This window comes from Rhipicephalus microplus, chromosome 3 (genome assembly GCF_043290135.1).
Source record: "Rhipicephalus microplus isolate Deutch F79 chromosome 3, USDA_Rmic, whole genome shotgun sequence".
NCBI classification, from domain to species: Eukaryota; Metazoa; Arthropoda; class Arachnida; order Ixodida; family Ixodidae; genus Rhipicephalus; species Rhipicephalus microplus.
Genome location: NC_134702.1, coordinates 41,331,981 through 41,346,737, shown reverse-complemented (window position 1 = coordinate 41,346,737; position 14,757 = coordinate 41,331,981). Strand labels below are relative to the sequence as shown.

General features: G+C 45.5%; 1 protein-coding gene across 3 annotated transcripts in view; it reads right to left on the bottom strand.

Annotated features, from left to right (window-relative positions):
* Nucleotides 1-14,757, bottom strand: part of LOC119175965 (NAD kinase) — a 120,465-nt gene that overhangs the window by 79,481 nt on the left and 26,227 nt on the right. The window contains exon 1 of one of the 3 annotated variants that reach the window (XM_075889328.1): nucleotides 3,593-3,636. The exons of the other annotated variants lie outside the window; for them this stretch is intronic. Within the exon in view, the coding sequence (XP_075745443.1) occupies nucleotides 3,593-3,603 (11 nt within the window). The 5' untranslated portion in view covers nucleotides 3,604-3,636. Of the gene's footprint in view, nucleotides 1-3,592; nucleotides 3,637-14,757 lie in introns of those variants that run through there. 3 annotated transcript variants of the gene reach the window in all.

Sequence of the window (14,757 nt, the reverse complement as noted above, 5' to 3'; positions counted from 1 at the left end):
GGGTGGCCACTAGAACAAACAGACACTGCACCACTGCGCGTGAGCAGAATGCAAGGAAGCCACGTCTGGACTTGTTATCACGAAGCGCTACTACTCATTTGCAGTAGGTGGATTTGCAAATTAGGTTCATCTAGCTCCAACAGTGACCGAATTGTCCGGTAATTAATAGGCCAAAAATACGCATCGCCATGCACGTGACCAGTTAACCTTAATGTCGAAACTTATGGTAATATCTCCGCTTCGAAACATGTTTATTTACATGGCAGATTTAGCACAATGGAAATGAAAAGTAACGAGTCATTTGCATTTTCTTGCATTTCTGCTAGTACACCTCCATCATCATCGCTCTTAGCTTCCCCAAGGGCTCCAGTTCAGCCTCAGAAATCCCATCTGCTGAGAAATGATGCAGTTTTGTTGTTTTCCACCTAAAGTAAATTTAGTTTGATTGAATTTTGCAAAATACTGGGATCACTCTGGACAGAATTCTGTGAGCAGTGACAAAAACAAGGGGCTCCCAGTTTTAATTAACTGTTTTGGATACTAATGCATTCAAATTATCAAGAAAATTTCCTCACAGAAATACACAGTGATCTACCGGTACCAGGATGTCGTTCCGAATGAGTGGCAGGTTTTAACTACCTGAGTTCAAATAATGATCTTTTACTGTAGTAATATTTATCCCATCTAAAAGACCCGACACACGAGAAGAAATGTTTAAAGGTATGCCTATTTTTAACGGAACAATAATTGAGTGTATTCAGTGGGTACCATGAGAGTTGGCATATGTTATCAAATGTTGATTATTTTAATGTGTACTAACAGCTATTATCTTGCTACTGTAGTGGACTATGTAGCCAAAATGGCCAGTTTTGTGTAACACCCATGTTAACAGTGAGGCAGACAGTTAGGAAGTAGCGAAGAATGAAAATGTGAATTCATCTGCTGCCGTCATCCATCGTTTTTGCAGTGTCTGATTACTATGCTCCATGGGCATAAAAAAATGGACTCATTCATCTGCCAATGCAAAGCATAACAACATAATGAGGGTCATTCAAAAAGTGTGGGTCGTTTGGTTTCAAACAAGTGAACATTCATTAGCAAAAGTTGTTATTGGCGGGCTCAGTTTAAGAAAAAAAAAAACCTGCTTCACTTTTCTACAGAATCACTGTTCACTTCTTAGCACTTCTCGTTTTGCTGGAGTATTTCCTATAGTCCCTATGCATAAATGTTCACCACCTGGGAACTGCCCCTGTTGCCAACAGTGATCTTGAATTCTCTTCAAATCGTTGTACACCGAGCCACTGTTTCAAGAAAAGGAAGAGGACATAGTCGCATGGTGCTGGGTCAGCGCAGTAGGATGCGCCATTGTTTTCCCAACCAATATCTTGGATTTTCTCATTGGTTCTGACTGTGGCACGAAAATGTGCGTTGTCATGGAGGAGGATAATTCTGGGTGAGAATTAGCGACGTCACTAATGTTTATCGCACTTTTTTTTTTACTTTGGAGAGCATTTGACAGTAAACGTCACCGTTAGGTGTGACCCAGACTTTATGAAATCAAACACTAAAATGACATTTTAGACTTAAAAAATGGAAGCCATTATTTTCTAACAGGAGTAAGCTAAATGCTTAAATTTTTTTCAGTTTCTGTCAAGAGGAATTGTGGCAGCATTACACTGATTCTCTTGTTTCTGCTATTGCGTACACTATCAAGCATCATCCCCTGTACTGTGTGCAAAAACAAATCATCTCTGTCTTATCGGTAGCAATCCAAAAGCGCTCGTCCACTTGACATCCTTTGGTGTTTTGAGTTGGTCGGTAAGAAATTTGGAATCCAGCTTGACGAAACTTTGCGATATCTTAGTATATCGGCTACAATTGAGCCGATCGTAGTGAGGCTAACAAGGGCAACTTTTTCTTACACACCACTAACTGTTGGTCGTCAATGTAATCGCAACATCCATTCCACTTGAACAGTTTAATCGGTATGGATGCTTGACGTGGCCCTCCACGTTTCGTCGTACACATCTGGGCAGACCTTTCGCAAGTCTCAACACCGTGTTCTGACACTCATTTCACTCCTCACAGTTGGTCCATCATCTAAGCATTAACTCCCCATAATATGTAGAAGCCAGTCATTTTTTTTTTCATGCAAAAATGTAGTTACACTGTGCACCTCACAAGAGGCGTATATAAGCGACAATATTCGCCAACGTTGTCGTCTGCGTTTCCCGACAAGCAGATCAATACTGAATCAGGACAATCACTTCACTACTTTCTCGGGGAAGTAACAGACAGTGCTTCGCATGGAACTATTGAATCTTACGTGCAAATATTAAAATATTAGGAAATGCCCCGTACTTTATGAATAAACATCGTTGCAAATTTCATTATACAGATTTGAATGCAATCATTACTCACTGCCTATTTTTTCCACCATTGCTTCCGTGACTTCCAGAACTCCTTAGCTTTCTAGTGTTACTAGAGTTCATTATGTCGCTATCGTATGCGTATATATTATGTGCAGTGTATTGCGAGTGTTGTCCACTGGTGCATATATATATATTTTTACAAATGAGTGACTTGAAAACACCCTAAAGCATCCTCTATATCGTCTGTCAGCTGATCAACAGTGGTCGAGCAAAGGCAAGGGTAGCTCATTCTTTGAACTGATAACCTGTGACAAGTTCCAGAAGAATGTTCACTCGCTGAAATGTTTTGCTCGGGCTCAGGGTTTCGTTATTCAGCAACTGTTACTCGATTGGAGTGTATGTCACTGGAACCTTTTTACCTCTTTTGGGACGTTAACTAAGTCTTCTTTTTACCATGATACTGTAATTAGTGTTTGTCCAGGATACACGTGCTAAGCGCAACTGGAAGCTGATCTAGTTAGTCGGAATCGGCCGTAAAAAGATCGAACGCACAGTTGCGAACACATAGATATTAATCACAATATGAAAAACAATTTTATATGCAGAGATACCTAGAAAAACGGCGTGGGGTCATTTTTTTTTTTCAACGTGGTGTGCCTCTCTCAGTGTCTTGTCAAAATATCACATTGCGGCTCAGGCTAATCTTACTGACACGGGCCTTTTGAAGGCAGGTGTGGTGAGGACAACTGGCAGCATGGTACCAAGCGTGCAAGGGCTGTCCGGCGTAAATGTCGTTGTCTGACTGAACGGGACAAGACACAAAGTTGCACAACTTCAGCGGGTAATTTTAATAAACAGAGGGCTAATACTGTTTTTGGTTGTATTGTTGAACTCCATGATTGACAATGTTCGTTATTTACATGTTGATTGATATGTTGGGTTTAACGTCCCAAAACCACTATATGATTATGAGAGACGCCGTAGTGGAGGGCTCCGGAAATTTAGACCACCTGGGGTTCTTTAACGTGCACCCAAATCTGAGCACACGGGCCTACAACATTTCCGCCTCCATCGGAAATGCAGCCGCCGCAGCCGGGATTTGAACCCGCGCCCTGTGGGTCAGCAGCCGAGTACCTTAGCCACTAGACCACCGCGGCGGGGCTCGTTATTTACATGTGTACTGCTACATTCACGATTGTCAATAAACAATATACGCTTACTTGTTTGGCATGTGTTTTACCAGTTGAGGCCTCTCGGTCACGTGGCGACACAGCTGAAATATTTCTAGTAACGTTAGAATGCCGTGAGGACGGGCGGATGGACGCATGGTCGGTCACACAGACGGACGAATGGACGGACGAAAGCAAGAACGAATGAACTAACGAATTCTTCGCCCAACTCTCCATCATTCACTCCATGGATATGCTGTCAATTTTTTTTCAGCGCTGTGGCTGATGACGATGAAAATTATGCAAGAAGCTTTTTTTAATCCCCACAATCTTCATAGTGAGTATGCGCCAAAGTTAAAATGCGAACATGATCAAGCTTAATCCCCCAGCATGTGTCTGTGCCACAGATTTCAAGCTCTGCCTTCCTTCTTTCCTATTTGTGAAGGGTTAAGACCCGCTCGGTGCGCAATTCGCATCATGTGACACCTCGTTGTTCATTTGCTGTTCTAAAACGCTTTATCACTCATGTTAACGCGATTGCTTTCCCGACATCAAGCCTGCCAAACTCCACTTTGCAGAGAGGTTCGAAGCACCGGAGTGGCTCAGTGGTAGAGTACTGGGCTGGTACATAGGGGAACCGGGTGCGGATTCTGTTGTGTCCTTCGTGTTTTGCAGTGGTTACGGGCCTCAGTGGTGACGGTGGTGGCACACAACTAAGACGCGCATGCGACTCGTGCTGTGATTTCATAACAGCCTCACTGTAAAACGGGTGATCATTGATCCCCGACAAGCATCCGATCGGGAAAGCATGAGTCGTTGAATAAAAGCGCACACAAATACGCCTGTCACCAGTGCACCTATTATGGCTGCATTTATATATATGCTTGCCAGCGCAAAGTTTCAGCAAGCACCAATAACACTGCGTTTTCAGCCTGAACGTAATGGTTGTCTGAAAATTCTTTCTTTAAACGTTCAAGGGTTCCGTAACCCAGTAAAGCAAGCCGAGGTTATCAGCATAGCCCGCGCAGAACATTGTGATATTCTGTGTTTACAAGAAACAAATTTTTTCACCATTGGCCACGTTCGTGCATTCAAACGCGCATTTAATTTAGACTGTTATATTTCCTTCGCGACATCTCGCTTCTCTGGAGTTGGAATTATTATTTTTAACCGCGCTCTTCTGCGAAATCATCATGTTTTCTATGACGCGTTCGGACGGGTATTGGCTTTTGACTGCGTCCTATCATCCTTCAAGCTGCGTGTTTTGTGTATTTATGGGCCAGCTCAAGCAGCGATGTCTAACGATTTTTTCCGTGACCTGGACGTGTATTTTCTAGACGGTCGTCATGTTATACTCACTGGAGACTTTAATTGTGTATTAGACACGCGAGCTGACGTGCAAGGTCCAGGATGGGGTCGCTCTGATTGGAACGCGCGAGAGCTGCGTCGCCTAGTGCAACATTTCTCTTTGATAGATACGTACAGACTAGTGCATGGACCACAGTATGCCTGGACTTGGCGGCGTAGCACGTCGTCTAGTCGTTTGGATCGTTTCTATGTGCCGAGCGCGCTAGCTTCTTACGTATCGCACTCTGATGTAGTAACATTACCATCATCGCCTGTTTATATATCAGACCACCGACCAGTGACGCTCGAGGCTCACTTTCCCTTTTCATCATCAGTGAAACCTTGGCGTCTTGACATCCGCATTCTGCACGACGCGCCTACACGCTCCAGTTTATCTAGAAGCTTGCGGGCCTCTCTCTTGGGATGCGGTCCGGAGGTGTGGGACGCGCTCAAGACACAGTGGCGTTTACACTGCTCAGTAGCAGGGCGGGCCCTCAGACGCCGTACGTCCGAAGAACTAGCGGACACTGCCACAAAGCTGCGTATTGCTCTTCGGGTTGATCGACTAACTCCCTTGATGCGCGCATGGCAGCGAGAGTTAAGGGGTCGTTTTCAACGACTCATTGCAGCTTCGTCATTGACGGCGGCTGCTTGGCGTTGCAGACGTAATCCATGTGCTCACCCTGAGGTTCTACGCTTTGCGAAAAGCTCGCTTCTCAACCCGTCGAGTCGACTAGGAACTCCGGCGGCCAGATTCTTACACACTGCGTTGCCGCCGACACGTGATCAATCAATTTTCCTAGCTCACTTTGCCAACATGGCTCGTACGACAATGTCATCACATCGCGGTACCACCGAGACAGCCACAATGTTAAGTAGGCTACCTCAAATTTCATCTGAAGTCACTGAACAACTGTGCACAAGTCCGTCAGCTGACGAAGTGAAAGAGGCACTGTCTTCCATGAAGCGTGGCTCGGCCCCCGGGCCCGATGGGTTGCCTGTTGAGTTTTATTTAACGTTTTGGGACGACATTGGTACTCTTTTCACCTCTGTTATTTGCCGCTGTTTCGAGAACTTTGATTTTCCTGATAGCTTTCGCGATGGTCGAATTGTTTTATTACCTAAGCATGACCCATCGTCAGTTCGCCCAGAGGAGTGGAGACCAATAACGCTCCTCAACGTTGATTATAAAACTTTCGCGGCAATTATCACTCGGCGTTTGAGAAGCTTGATGCCCTCCTTAATAGGTCATCATCAGGCGTGCTCTATTCCTGGAAGAGAAATCCACAGTCTTTCCTTTGTTACACGCGATATAGTTGCGTACACGTTAACAAGATCAGCTCAGGGACTCTTGGTTTCACTTGACCAAGAAAAGGCATTCGATCGCCTCGAACATAGCTTTATATTTAGCGTAATGGCAGCATTTGGCTTCTCACAAAACTTCGTTGAGCTTCTCAGAAACGCATACCTAAATATACGCAGCACGTTGTTTCTTGATGGTTTAGAGAGTGCGCCATTTCCGGTTACCCGTGGTGTTCGCCAGGGGTGTCCTTTATCCCCTGTACTTTTTGTACTCAGCCTCGAACCATTCCTTCAATCGCTAATCGCTGACCCTTACGTTAGAGGCCTTCCTCTCCCAGGTAGTGGTACCGTGACAATGACAGCATTTGCTGATGACATCACGTTGTATTTGAAGAATGAGGACAGTTTATCCCGTAGCCTACGACTTTTTACGACGTATGGCATGATTTCAGGTGCCGCTTTAAATTTTTCCAAATGTCGATATTTATTCATTGGTTCCCCAGACGCATGTCTAAGTTCCTTTTTCGGTCTTCAGAAAAGTGACTCTATTCGTATTCTGGGGCTTGATTATACTTCCTACGGCATATCAGGCTCCTTGTGGAATTCAGTAGTCGAAGATGTAAAACGACACGTCCGGGAAGCACAAGAGTATGATTTACCGATGCTCGAAAGAAGGTATTTAGCACAGACGGTGTTTTGCGGCCGTGCATGGTACATATCTCACGTCTTACAGCCCCCATTACGAATCACCAGGTCGTTGCAATCCCTCATTGGCTCCTTTTTCTGGTCGGGTGGAACAGAGCTGGTTTGCCGAGCAGCTCTTGGGCAACCGAGAAACTGCGGTGGATTCGCATTCCCATCCGTCTCTGTTCGCTGCCGGCTGCTTGCCCTACGATTCTTACTTCGGTTGTTGCATGGTGATCAGTGCCCCGCGCGTGATCTTGCCTGTTATTTCTTGGGCACCAAACTACGCTATTTACTACCTGATGCACGGCTTAATTCTGCACCGCAAACACTTAACGTGCCTGCATTTTACTCAACGGTAGTAGCATTTTATCGACACGCGCAGCAGGTTTGTCCCGATGTGGACATTCTTGAAAGCCGCATCGTAGATACAACGGCGGCTCTTCTGCTTCCTCTGGTTCCTCCAGCCCGTCTAGCACGATCGAGACATGTCTCGTGGAGCGCGATAACGGCATCGTTTTTGCCTGGTCACCTCCGTGACTTTATGTGGCGTCTTGGATGGGGAGTACTCCCAACACGGGACAGATTGGAGAGGTGGCGCATGGTCCCATCTTCCACTTGTCCTAACTGCCCGTTACAGGAGTCTAACCAGCATATGCTGAAGCAATGTGTCATCGCAAAGGTGTTTTGGAAGTCAGTTAACGCTAGTTTTCGTGGCCTAGGTGTTAATCGCTTTGTAACATCTGGTCGCTGCTCGCGTAGTCGCTTTGCACGCCTTCTAATAGCTGCGGGAGCCTTTTGTTTATGGCGTAATAGGTGCGAAGCTGTTGCGGCAGGTCATCGTCGTCGTGCTCTTTTTCCGATTCTGGAACGCCTCTACTGTGAACTCTTATCGTTTCTGTCGGAGGAATTGTTCTTCCTTGGGGAGGAAGAATTTCTGCGACAATGGTCGTGCCGCTTTCTGTCCGTAGTTGACAGACGCGTTCGATTAGTCTTCCACTTGGCCTGGTTCCTATAGCCAGGTCACCTGTTAATGTCTGATTGGTGCATGTAATCAGTATGTGTTTACTATTTTATGTGTTTGTGTATGTCCCATATTGGTGTGAGCTCTTCTATATATGCACTTCATTCTAACGCTGTAAGTTATGTAACTTTTACGAATATTGATACCTGTTGTACATATTTTCTAACATCTTCACCAAGTCTTGTAAATTCTGCACATATATCATCATGTACATTGTCCATATTGTGATTAGTGCATTTATGTAGTGTATGTATAGTTATTAGTACTATGAACGATGGACATCCTACGGACTTGGACACTTGTTTAAATGTGTAATGTATGTTGTGCTTTGTCTTTTGTTTGTTATTGTGCCTGTTATACAGACGCTTGTCCCTTAGCTTTGTTGCGTCCCAGGAGAGAATAAACTTTTTCTAAACACAATGGTTGTCTGCAAGGGACGGCTTACTGCTCTCCCATAGTTGAGTACGAAGTACTCAAAATCGTTAAACATGTTCTAAACACATTGACCCCGGCCAGTGCGTCCTTTATAACTTTTAGTGCCCGGTAAAAGCGGAAGAGAACAATGAAACTACTCCGTCGGCGCGAGTGCGGCGCCTCGTCACCAGGTGCCGCTGCCTAAACAGGGTACCTGCAAAGAGCGGTGGTCAACGCAAACCAAGAGATATGGCGGATGAGTCGAGAGAAAGGCTTTGAGGTGGTGGAAATAAACAGAGAGGTGCATAGGTGGGAGGGTTTTCAACGAGACAGAATTCACTTCGATGGGCGGCTAGGTCATGAGGTGGGTTGGCGACTTGCAGGACGCGCAGTAGCTTTTTTGGGGGGCAAGCGAGCCCTTCGGGGTGCAGGATAGCTTGTAACGAGGAAAACAACCAGGGAGACTCTTCGACAGATGGTATGGACAGATACGATTCCAAAGTGGCACCAATATCTAAGATACGTAGAGTCCGGGGCATAAATAGACGTAGCCACGAGCGCCGAGCCAATTCAGACATAGGGTATATTAACATGCAGTGTGGTAGGAACAGGCTGAAGTGGGAAGAGATAGAAGAACAGCTAAGGGAAGAGAGGCCGATGGTATACGGTTTTGTAGAAACACATCTCAGGGACATGGAACAACCTCCGAACAATCCGGACTATGCGTGGGAGTATTGTAATAGAACAGAAGGCAGCAGAAAGGGGGGTGGTATTGGGGCATTCATTCATAAAAGTACAGACTGGCAAAGGGTCAAGCAGGAGTGCAAGGAACATTTATGGCTAAAAGGGAAAGTGGCAGGTCAAATGACACTCCTTGGTTTCGTGTACTTGTGGACGGGAGCAAAGGCCAGAGAGGAAAACCAGGCAATGGTAGAGTGTATATCAAAGGACATGCAGGAGTTAGGAAGAGAGTGCGAGATAATTATACTAGGAGACATGAATGCGCACATAAAAGATATAGATGGGTATACCGACCCGACAGGCAAAATGATCATGGATATGTGTGAAAGGCTTGATTTGATCATTTGCAACAGTACCGAGAAGTGTGAAGGGCAAATAACATGGGAGGTAGGAAGGCTTCAGTCGACGATAGATTATGCACTGATGTCACATAAGATGTATGATAAGCTCAGGGAAATGCACATAGATGAAGGTGGCTCCAGAAGTCTGGGTAGCGATCACAAACGTATCAAGCTAAGTTTTGGAAGAGCAGTGAAAGTGGGAAGGAGACAAGTTGAGCAACTACAGGAAAAATTTTATCCAGAAAGGCAAATTGAAATAGCCACTAAACAAACTGAGAAAGTAATCACGGAGGATAATAAGACAGTGTGGACATACACGAATCTAATTAGACTCTTTGAGATAGAGCTTGCTAAGACGCGTGACAAGTCACCCCGGAAAAGAAGACACAAACCCAAAAGTTGGTGGGATGAGGAAGTTAAGAGAGCCATAGCAAAACGCCAGGAAGCCTTTAGGGAACACAGACATGCTAAGCAGCGGGGTGAACCGACAGATGATGTGGAAAGAAAATGGGCAACCTTTCTAAGCTGTAGAAGGGATGCATCCCTTCTGATCAATGAAAAGATTAGAAGGAAGGGAGCTCAGTGGCTGGCAGAAGTACATAAAAAAGATAGAAAGGCAGCTGCGAAATTTTGGAACCATCTAAACTCCCTAAGAAATGAGATGAGCCTAGAGCAGAACTTTATAACTACAGCCCAAGGTGCTAGGCTAGAAGGGGACGAAGCTATTGAATATATAAGAACAAGGGTGACAGAAAAATTTCAACAAAGAAGTACTTCATGCACCACAATAGACAAAGACGAATCAAGTGGTGCAATGGCTCCATTTTCACAACAAGAGTGGGAAAGGGCTGAGAAAAGGGTTCCTAGTAGTACATCAACAGGCCCAGATGGCATTCCAATTAGGCTGATAAAAACAATAGGTCCGAGGTCTAAGCAGGCTTTGAGAGAGGCAGTGAGTACAATAATAATCGATGGTGAAGTTCCCGATGGATGGAAACTTAGCAGGATGAGCATGATCTATAAAGGAAAGGGGGACAAAGCTGACATAAACAACTACCGTCCTATAACAGTGACATCAGTGGTCTACAGGCTGGCGATGCAGATTATAAAGGAAAGACTGCAGGCGTGGATAGAGGATGAGGGGGTGCTGGGGGAACTGCAGAATGGGTTTCGGAAACACAGGAGGTTGGAAGACAATCTGTTCTCACTGACGCAGTGCATCGAAATAGCAGAAAAAGAACACAGGCCCCTGTGGCTAGCATTTTTGGATATCAAGGGAGCGTACGATAGCGTGGTTCAAGAGGAATTGTGGGGAATACTGGACACACTAGGCGTGGAACATGTAGTCACTAATCTTTTAAAGGGTGTCTATAAAGGTAACAAGGTAGTTATAAAGTGGGAAAAACAGGTATCCAAGCCTGCAGAGGTAAAACGGGGGCTTAGGCAGGGGTGCCCCCTGTCACCCTTATTATTCATGATGTACCTACAAGGATTAGAGGCAAAATTAGAGGGAAGTGGACTGGGCTTCAACCTCTCTTTAGTCAAACAAGGAAAACTTATTGATCAGGCACTACCAGCATTAATGTACGCAGATGATATAGTGATAATGGCCAACAACAAGGAAGATTTGCAGAGATTGATGGACATCTGCGGTAATGAGGGAGATAGGTTAGATTTTAGATTCAGTAGGGAAAAATCAGCAGTCATGATTTTCAATGACAACGAAGGTAGTGAGCTTAGAATACAGGAGGTCATGCTAGAGATAACAGATAAATACAAATATCTGGGCGTATGGATAAGCAATGGGACCGAGTATCTGAGGGAACACGAAATATACGTGACGACTAAAGGTAACAGGAATGCAACAGTCATGAAAAATAGGGCACTGTGGAATTACAATAGGTATGATGTTGTGAGAGGAATATGGAAAGGGGTCATGATTCCTGGGCTGACGTTCAGCAATGCGGTCTTGTGCATGAGATCAGAAGTTCAAGCAAGATTAGAAATTAAGCAACGTGAAATAGGTAGGCTTGCTTTAGGAGCTCACGGGAATACACCAAATCAGGGAGTACAAGGTGATATGGGATGGACATCATTTGAGGGCAGGGAAGCTAGCAGCAAGATAAAATTTGAGAAGCGATTGAGAGAAATGGGGGAAAAGCGTTGGGCTAGGAAGGTTTTCAGCTACTTGTACATGAAGAATGTCGATACAAAATGGAGGAAGCGAACCAGGAAGTTGACTGGTAAATACTTAGAAAACAGTAGGTGGCCAAACCAAAAAGAACTATCGGTTAAGAAAAAAGTGAAGGAAACGGAGACTGACATGTGGAGAATGGGCATAATTAAGAAGTCCGCACTAGAGATCTATCGAACTTTTAAGCAGGAAATTGCCAAGGAAAGGATCTATGATAATACTCGGGGTAGTTCTCTACTGTTTGAGGCCAGGACGGGAGTACTGCGAACCAAGACATATCGGGACAAATACGAAGGGGTCGACACAGTATGCAGTGCGTGTGGAGAGAAAGAAGAAACTGCCGAACACTTGATAATGTTCTGTAAAGGGCTTCACCCTATAGTTCAGGATGATGGCACAGAGTTTTTCAAAGCACTGGGATTTAGGGACAGCGAGGGCAAAATAGACTTTAAGCGGGTAGACTTAACTAGAAGGAGGTTATCTGATTGGTGGCTAAAGTCAAGGCACGAGTGAAAATGAAACCCTTCAGTGCGAAGTACGAATCCTCAACTTCATTATTTAAAGGAAAAAAAAGATGAATGTAATGGTTAGTTCACTAAGTATTACGGCTAGGTGGCGTTAGCCGCCGCCCGATCTAAAGGGTACAGCTACATCCATCCATCCGTCCATCCGGAGTTCGCTACGTGCCACAGCCGCCGTGGTTCTGGCGCCGCACTCAAAATTAAACAGATTAAATCCTTAATGTTCTGCGCTCAAACCTCAATATATCGCGGCTGTAATCGCTGAATTATGTCACCGAGTGTTTCAGAGATCTGGTTTCCAGCTTTCACGTAATAGCCGCAAGCGAAGAACACCTCGCTAAATGAATACCAAAAACATGCCGCGTACGCACACACCTACATGCTTGGACATAATGTACATAAATTTCCAACGTTGACTTGCCATGCATAGCAGCTCTATATTCCGCAAAATGAAGCCAATTGATGCGCGTAGAGGTCCTCGGGTGATCTGCGAATTCCCAGCTGATGGCAGCGTAGTTTTCACCGTAAAAGTCCGATTTCACAGAGATAAAGAAAAAGGAAGAATATGCAAGTACATGAGATGGTGCATCAAAACAGGAATGAAAATCGCCTATATTTCTTTGCTCAATCTGCCGAAAGCGTGATGTCACCGCCGCGGTAAGCAATGCGATCGAGCCATTGTTTATGTTTGTAGCGTTTTTTCTATAGCCTAACTCTTTGTGTAGTTCACTCGACAGCCTGGTGCTAAATACTCAGTTGTCTTTCGTAATTCGCTATTGACCCCCCCCCCCCCCCCCTAAGACCAAGCCTCGGATAATGACACTGACAAACATGTATCTGGTATCTGTTTCATTTGAAATTTCATAGGGTCGACAGTTTTCCAGGGGTTATTTTCTCGAGCGGAGCAAGAAAAAAATGGCAGCATATCCACGGAGTTAACGATGGAGAGTGGGGCGAAGCACTCGTCCGTCCATTCGTTCTTGCTTCCGTCCGTCCACGCGTCCGTCTGTGTGACCGTCCATCCGCCCGTCCATGCGTGCGTCTGTTCGTGCGTCCGTCCCTGTGTTCGTCCATGCATCCGCCCCTGCGTCCGTCCATGCGTCCATCCATGCGTCCGTTCGTCCATCTATTCAACACTCCAAGTACCACCATCTCGCATCTTTGCATCATATATTCCCCTTATAGCAGCACCGCCATCCAGCGGACATTCCAAGGACTAAACGAGAGGTGGCACACGCACACCTTTTTACGGCTTGCGCTTCGGGCCTACTTCCCACTTTTAACCACCTCGAGTTCATGATATATACTAGTTCACTGTATTCATGGCACTGCGGCCCAACGCTTGCTAAACCTTTCTAAAACCAAGGAGGTTACGCCCAGCGAGTATAACATAGCAACCTTTTCCTCTCAGATAGTGCTCAATGTACATGCCAATGGCTGCTAATGGAAAATGAGAGACAGGGGAATTCGGCTTTTACTTTCTTGTGGCTTGCGCTTCGTATCTACTTCCAACCTTTACCCACTTCGAGTTCATGGTATATACTAGTTCATTGTATTCATGGCACTGCGGCTCAACGCTCGCTAAACCTTTCTAAAACTCAGGAGGTTACACCCAGCGAGTATAACGTAGCAACCCTTTCTTGTCAGATAGTGCTCAATGTACATGTCAATGGCTGCTAATGAGGATCGCAGCGTGCACGTTAACTAAAAGCCGAATGCTCCTGTCTCTCATTCCCCTTAGCAGCCATTGGCATGTACATTGAGCACTATCTCTTATTGTTCAACAACGCACAGAATAAATCTCTCACCGGCACCACCTTAGAGGTCAAAATGTTACAGTTGTTACACACTACAACGGCTACGAGGGACAAACGGGTGCCGCTATAAGGAGCTTCGCCCATAAAAACCATAGACGGTTACAATTAACCTCCTTGGTTACAGCCACGGCGTGTGTGTTCGTAAATCGCGAAGTGTGTCCAGCGAAAGCCTGTGCCAATTTGAGAAGGAGTTGGTCAAAATGGAATGCGATGCGCGCGTCTCCCTTCTTACACGAGTGGGCATATTGTGGCTGGGCTACAGGGGAGACGCGTGCGCGTTCGTTTGACTAACTGGGCTGCTGCAACGAGACACTGTGCCATTACGTGGTTGCTGAGAGAGTGTGAGGGAGAGAGACCACAGCTGGCACCTTTACAGGGCACGGACGGACGGACGCCGCGAGTAAGAGCCGTGGTACGGCCCCATCCTTCACCTCTGTAAGAAGGCCTCTCGCGGTAGTTTGTTTTAAAGACGCAAATACTTTCTCTCCACTGATGCAAAGTAAGCGTATTAGGACATAAAAGTGTGTAGTGTCGGTGCAAAGAATGTTGTTTGGCTGGCGCTGGTCTCAGAAACTCTGGTCGAAACTGATTGGGAGAATCGAGTTAGTGACCCGAAACCAGCGAAACCAGCTAATACCTGCGCGGTGAAATCGACGGACTTATTTACATCTGCTGTATGCTAGCTGCAGTAATTTTGCTCTCGACTTAGGCGCATGTGTTTGTGTGTGTCCCATATGGGTGTGCGCTCTCCTATATATGCACTTCATTCTAACGCTGTAAGATATGTAACTTTTATGAATATTGATACCTGTTGTACATATTTTCTAACAT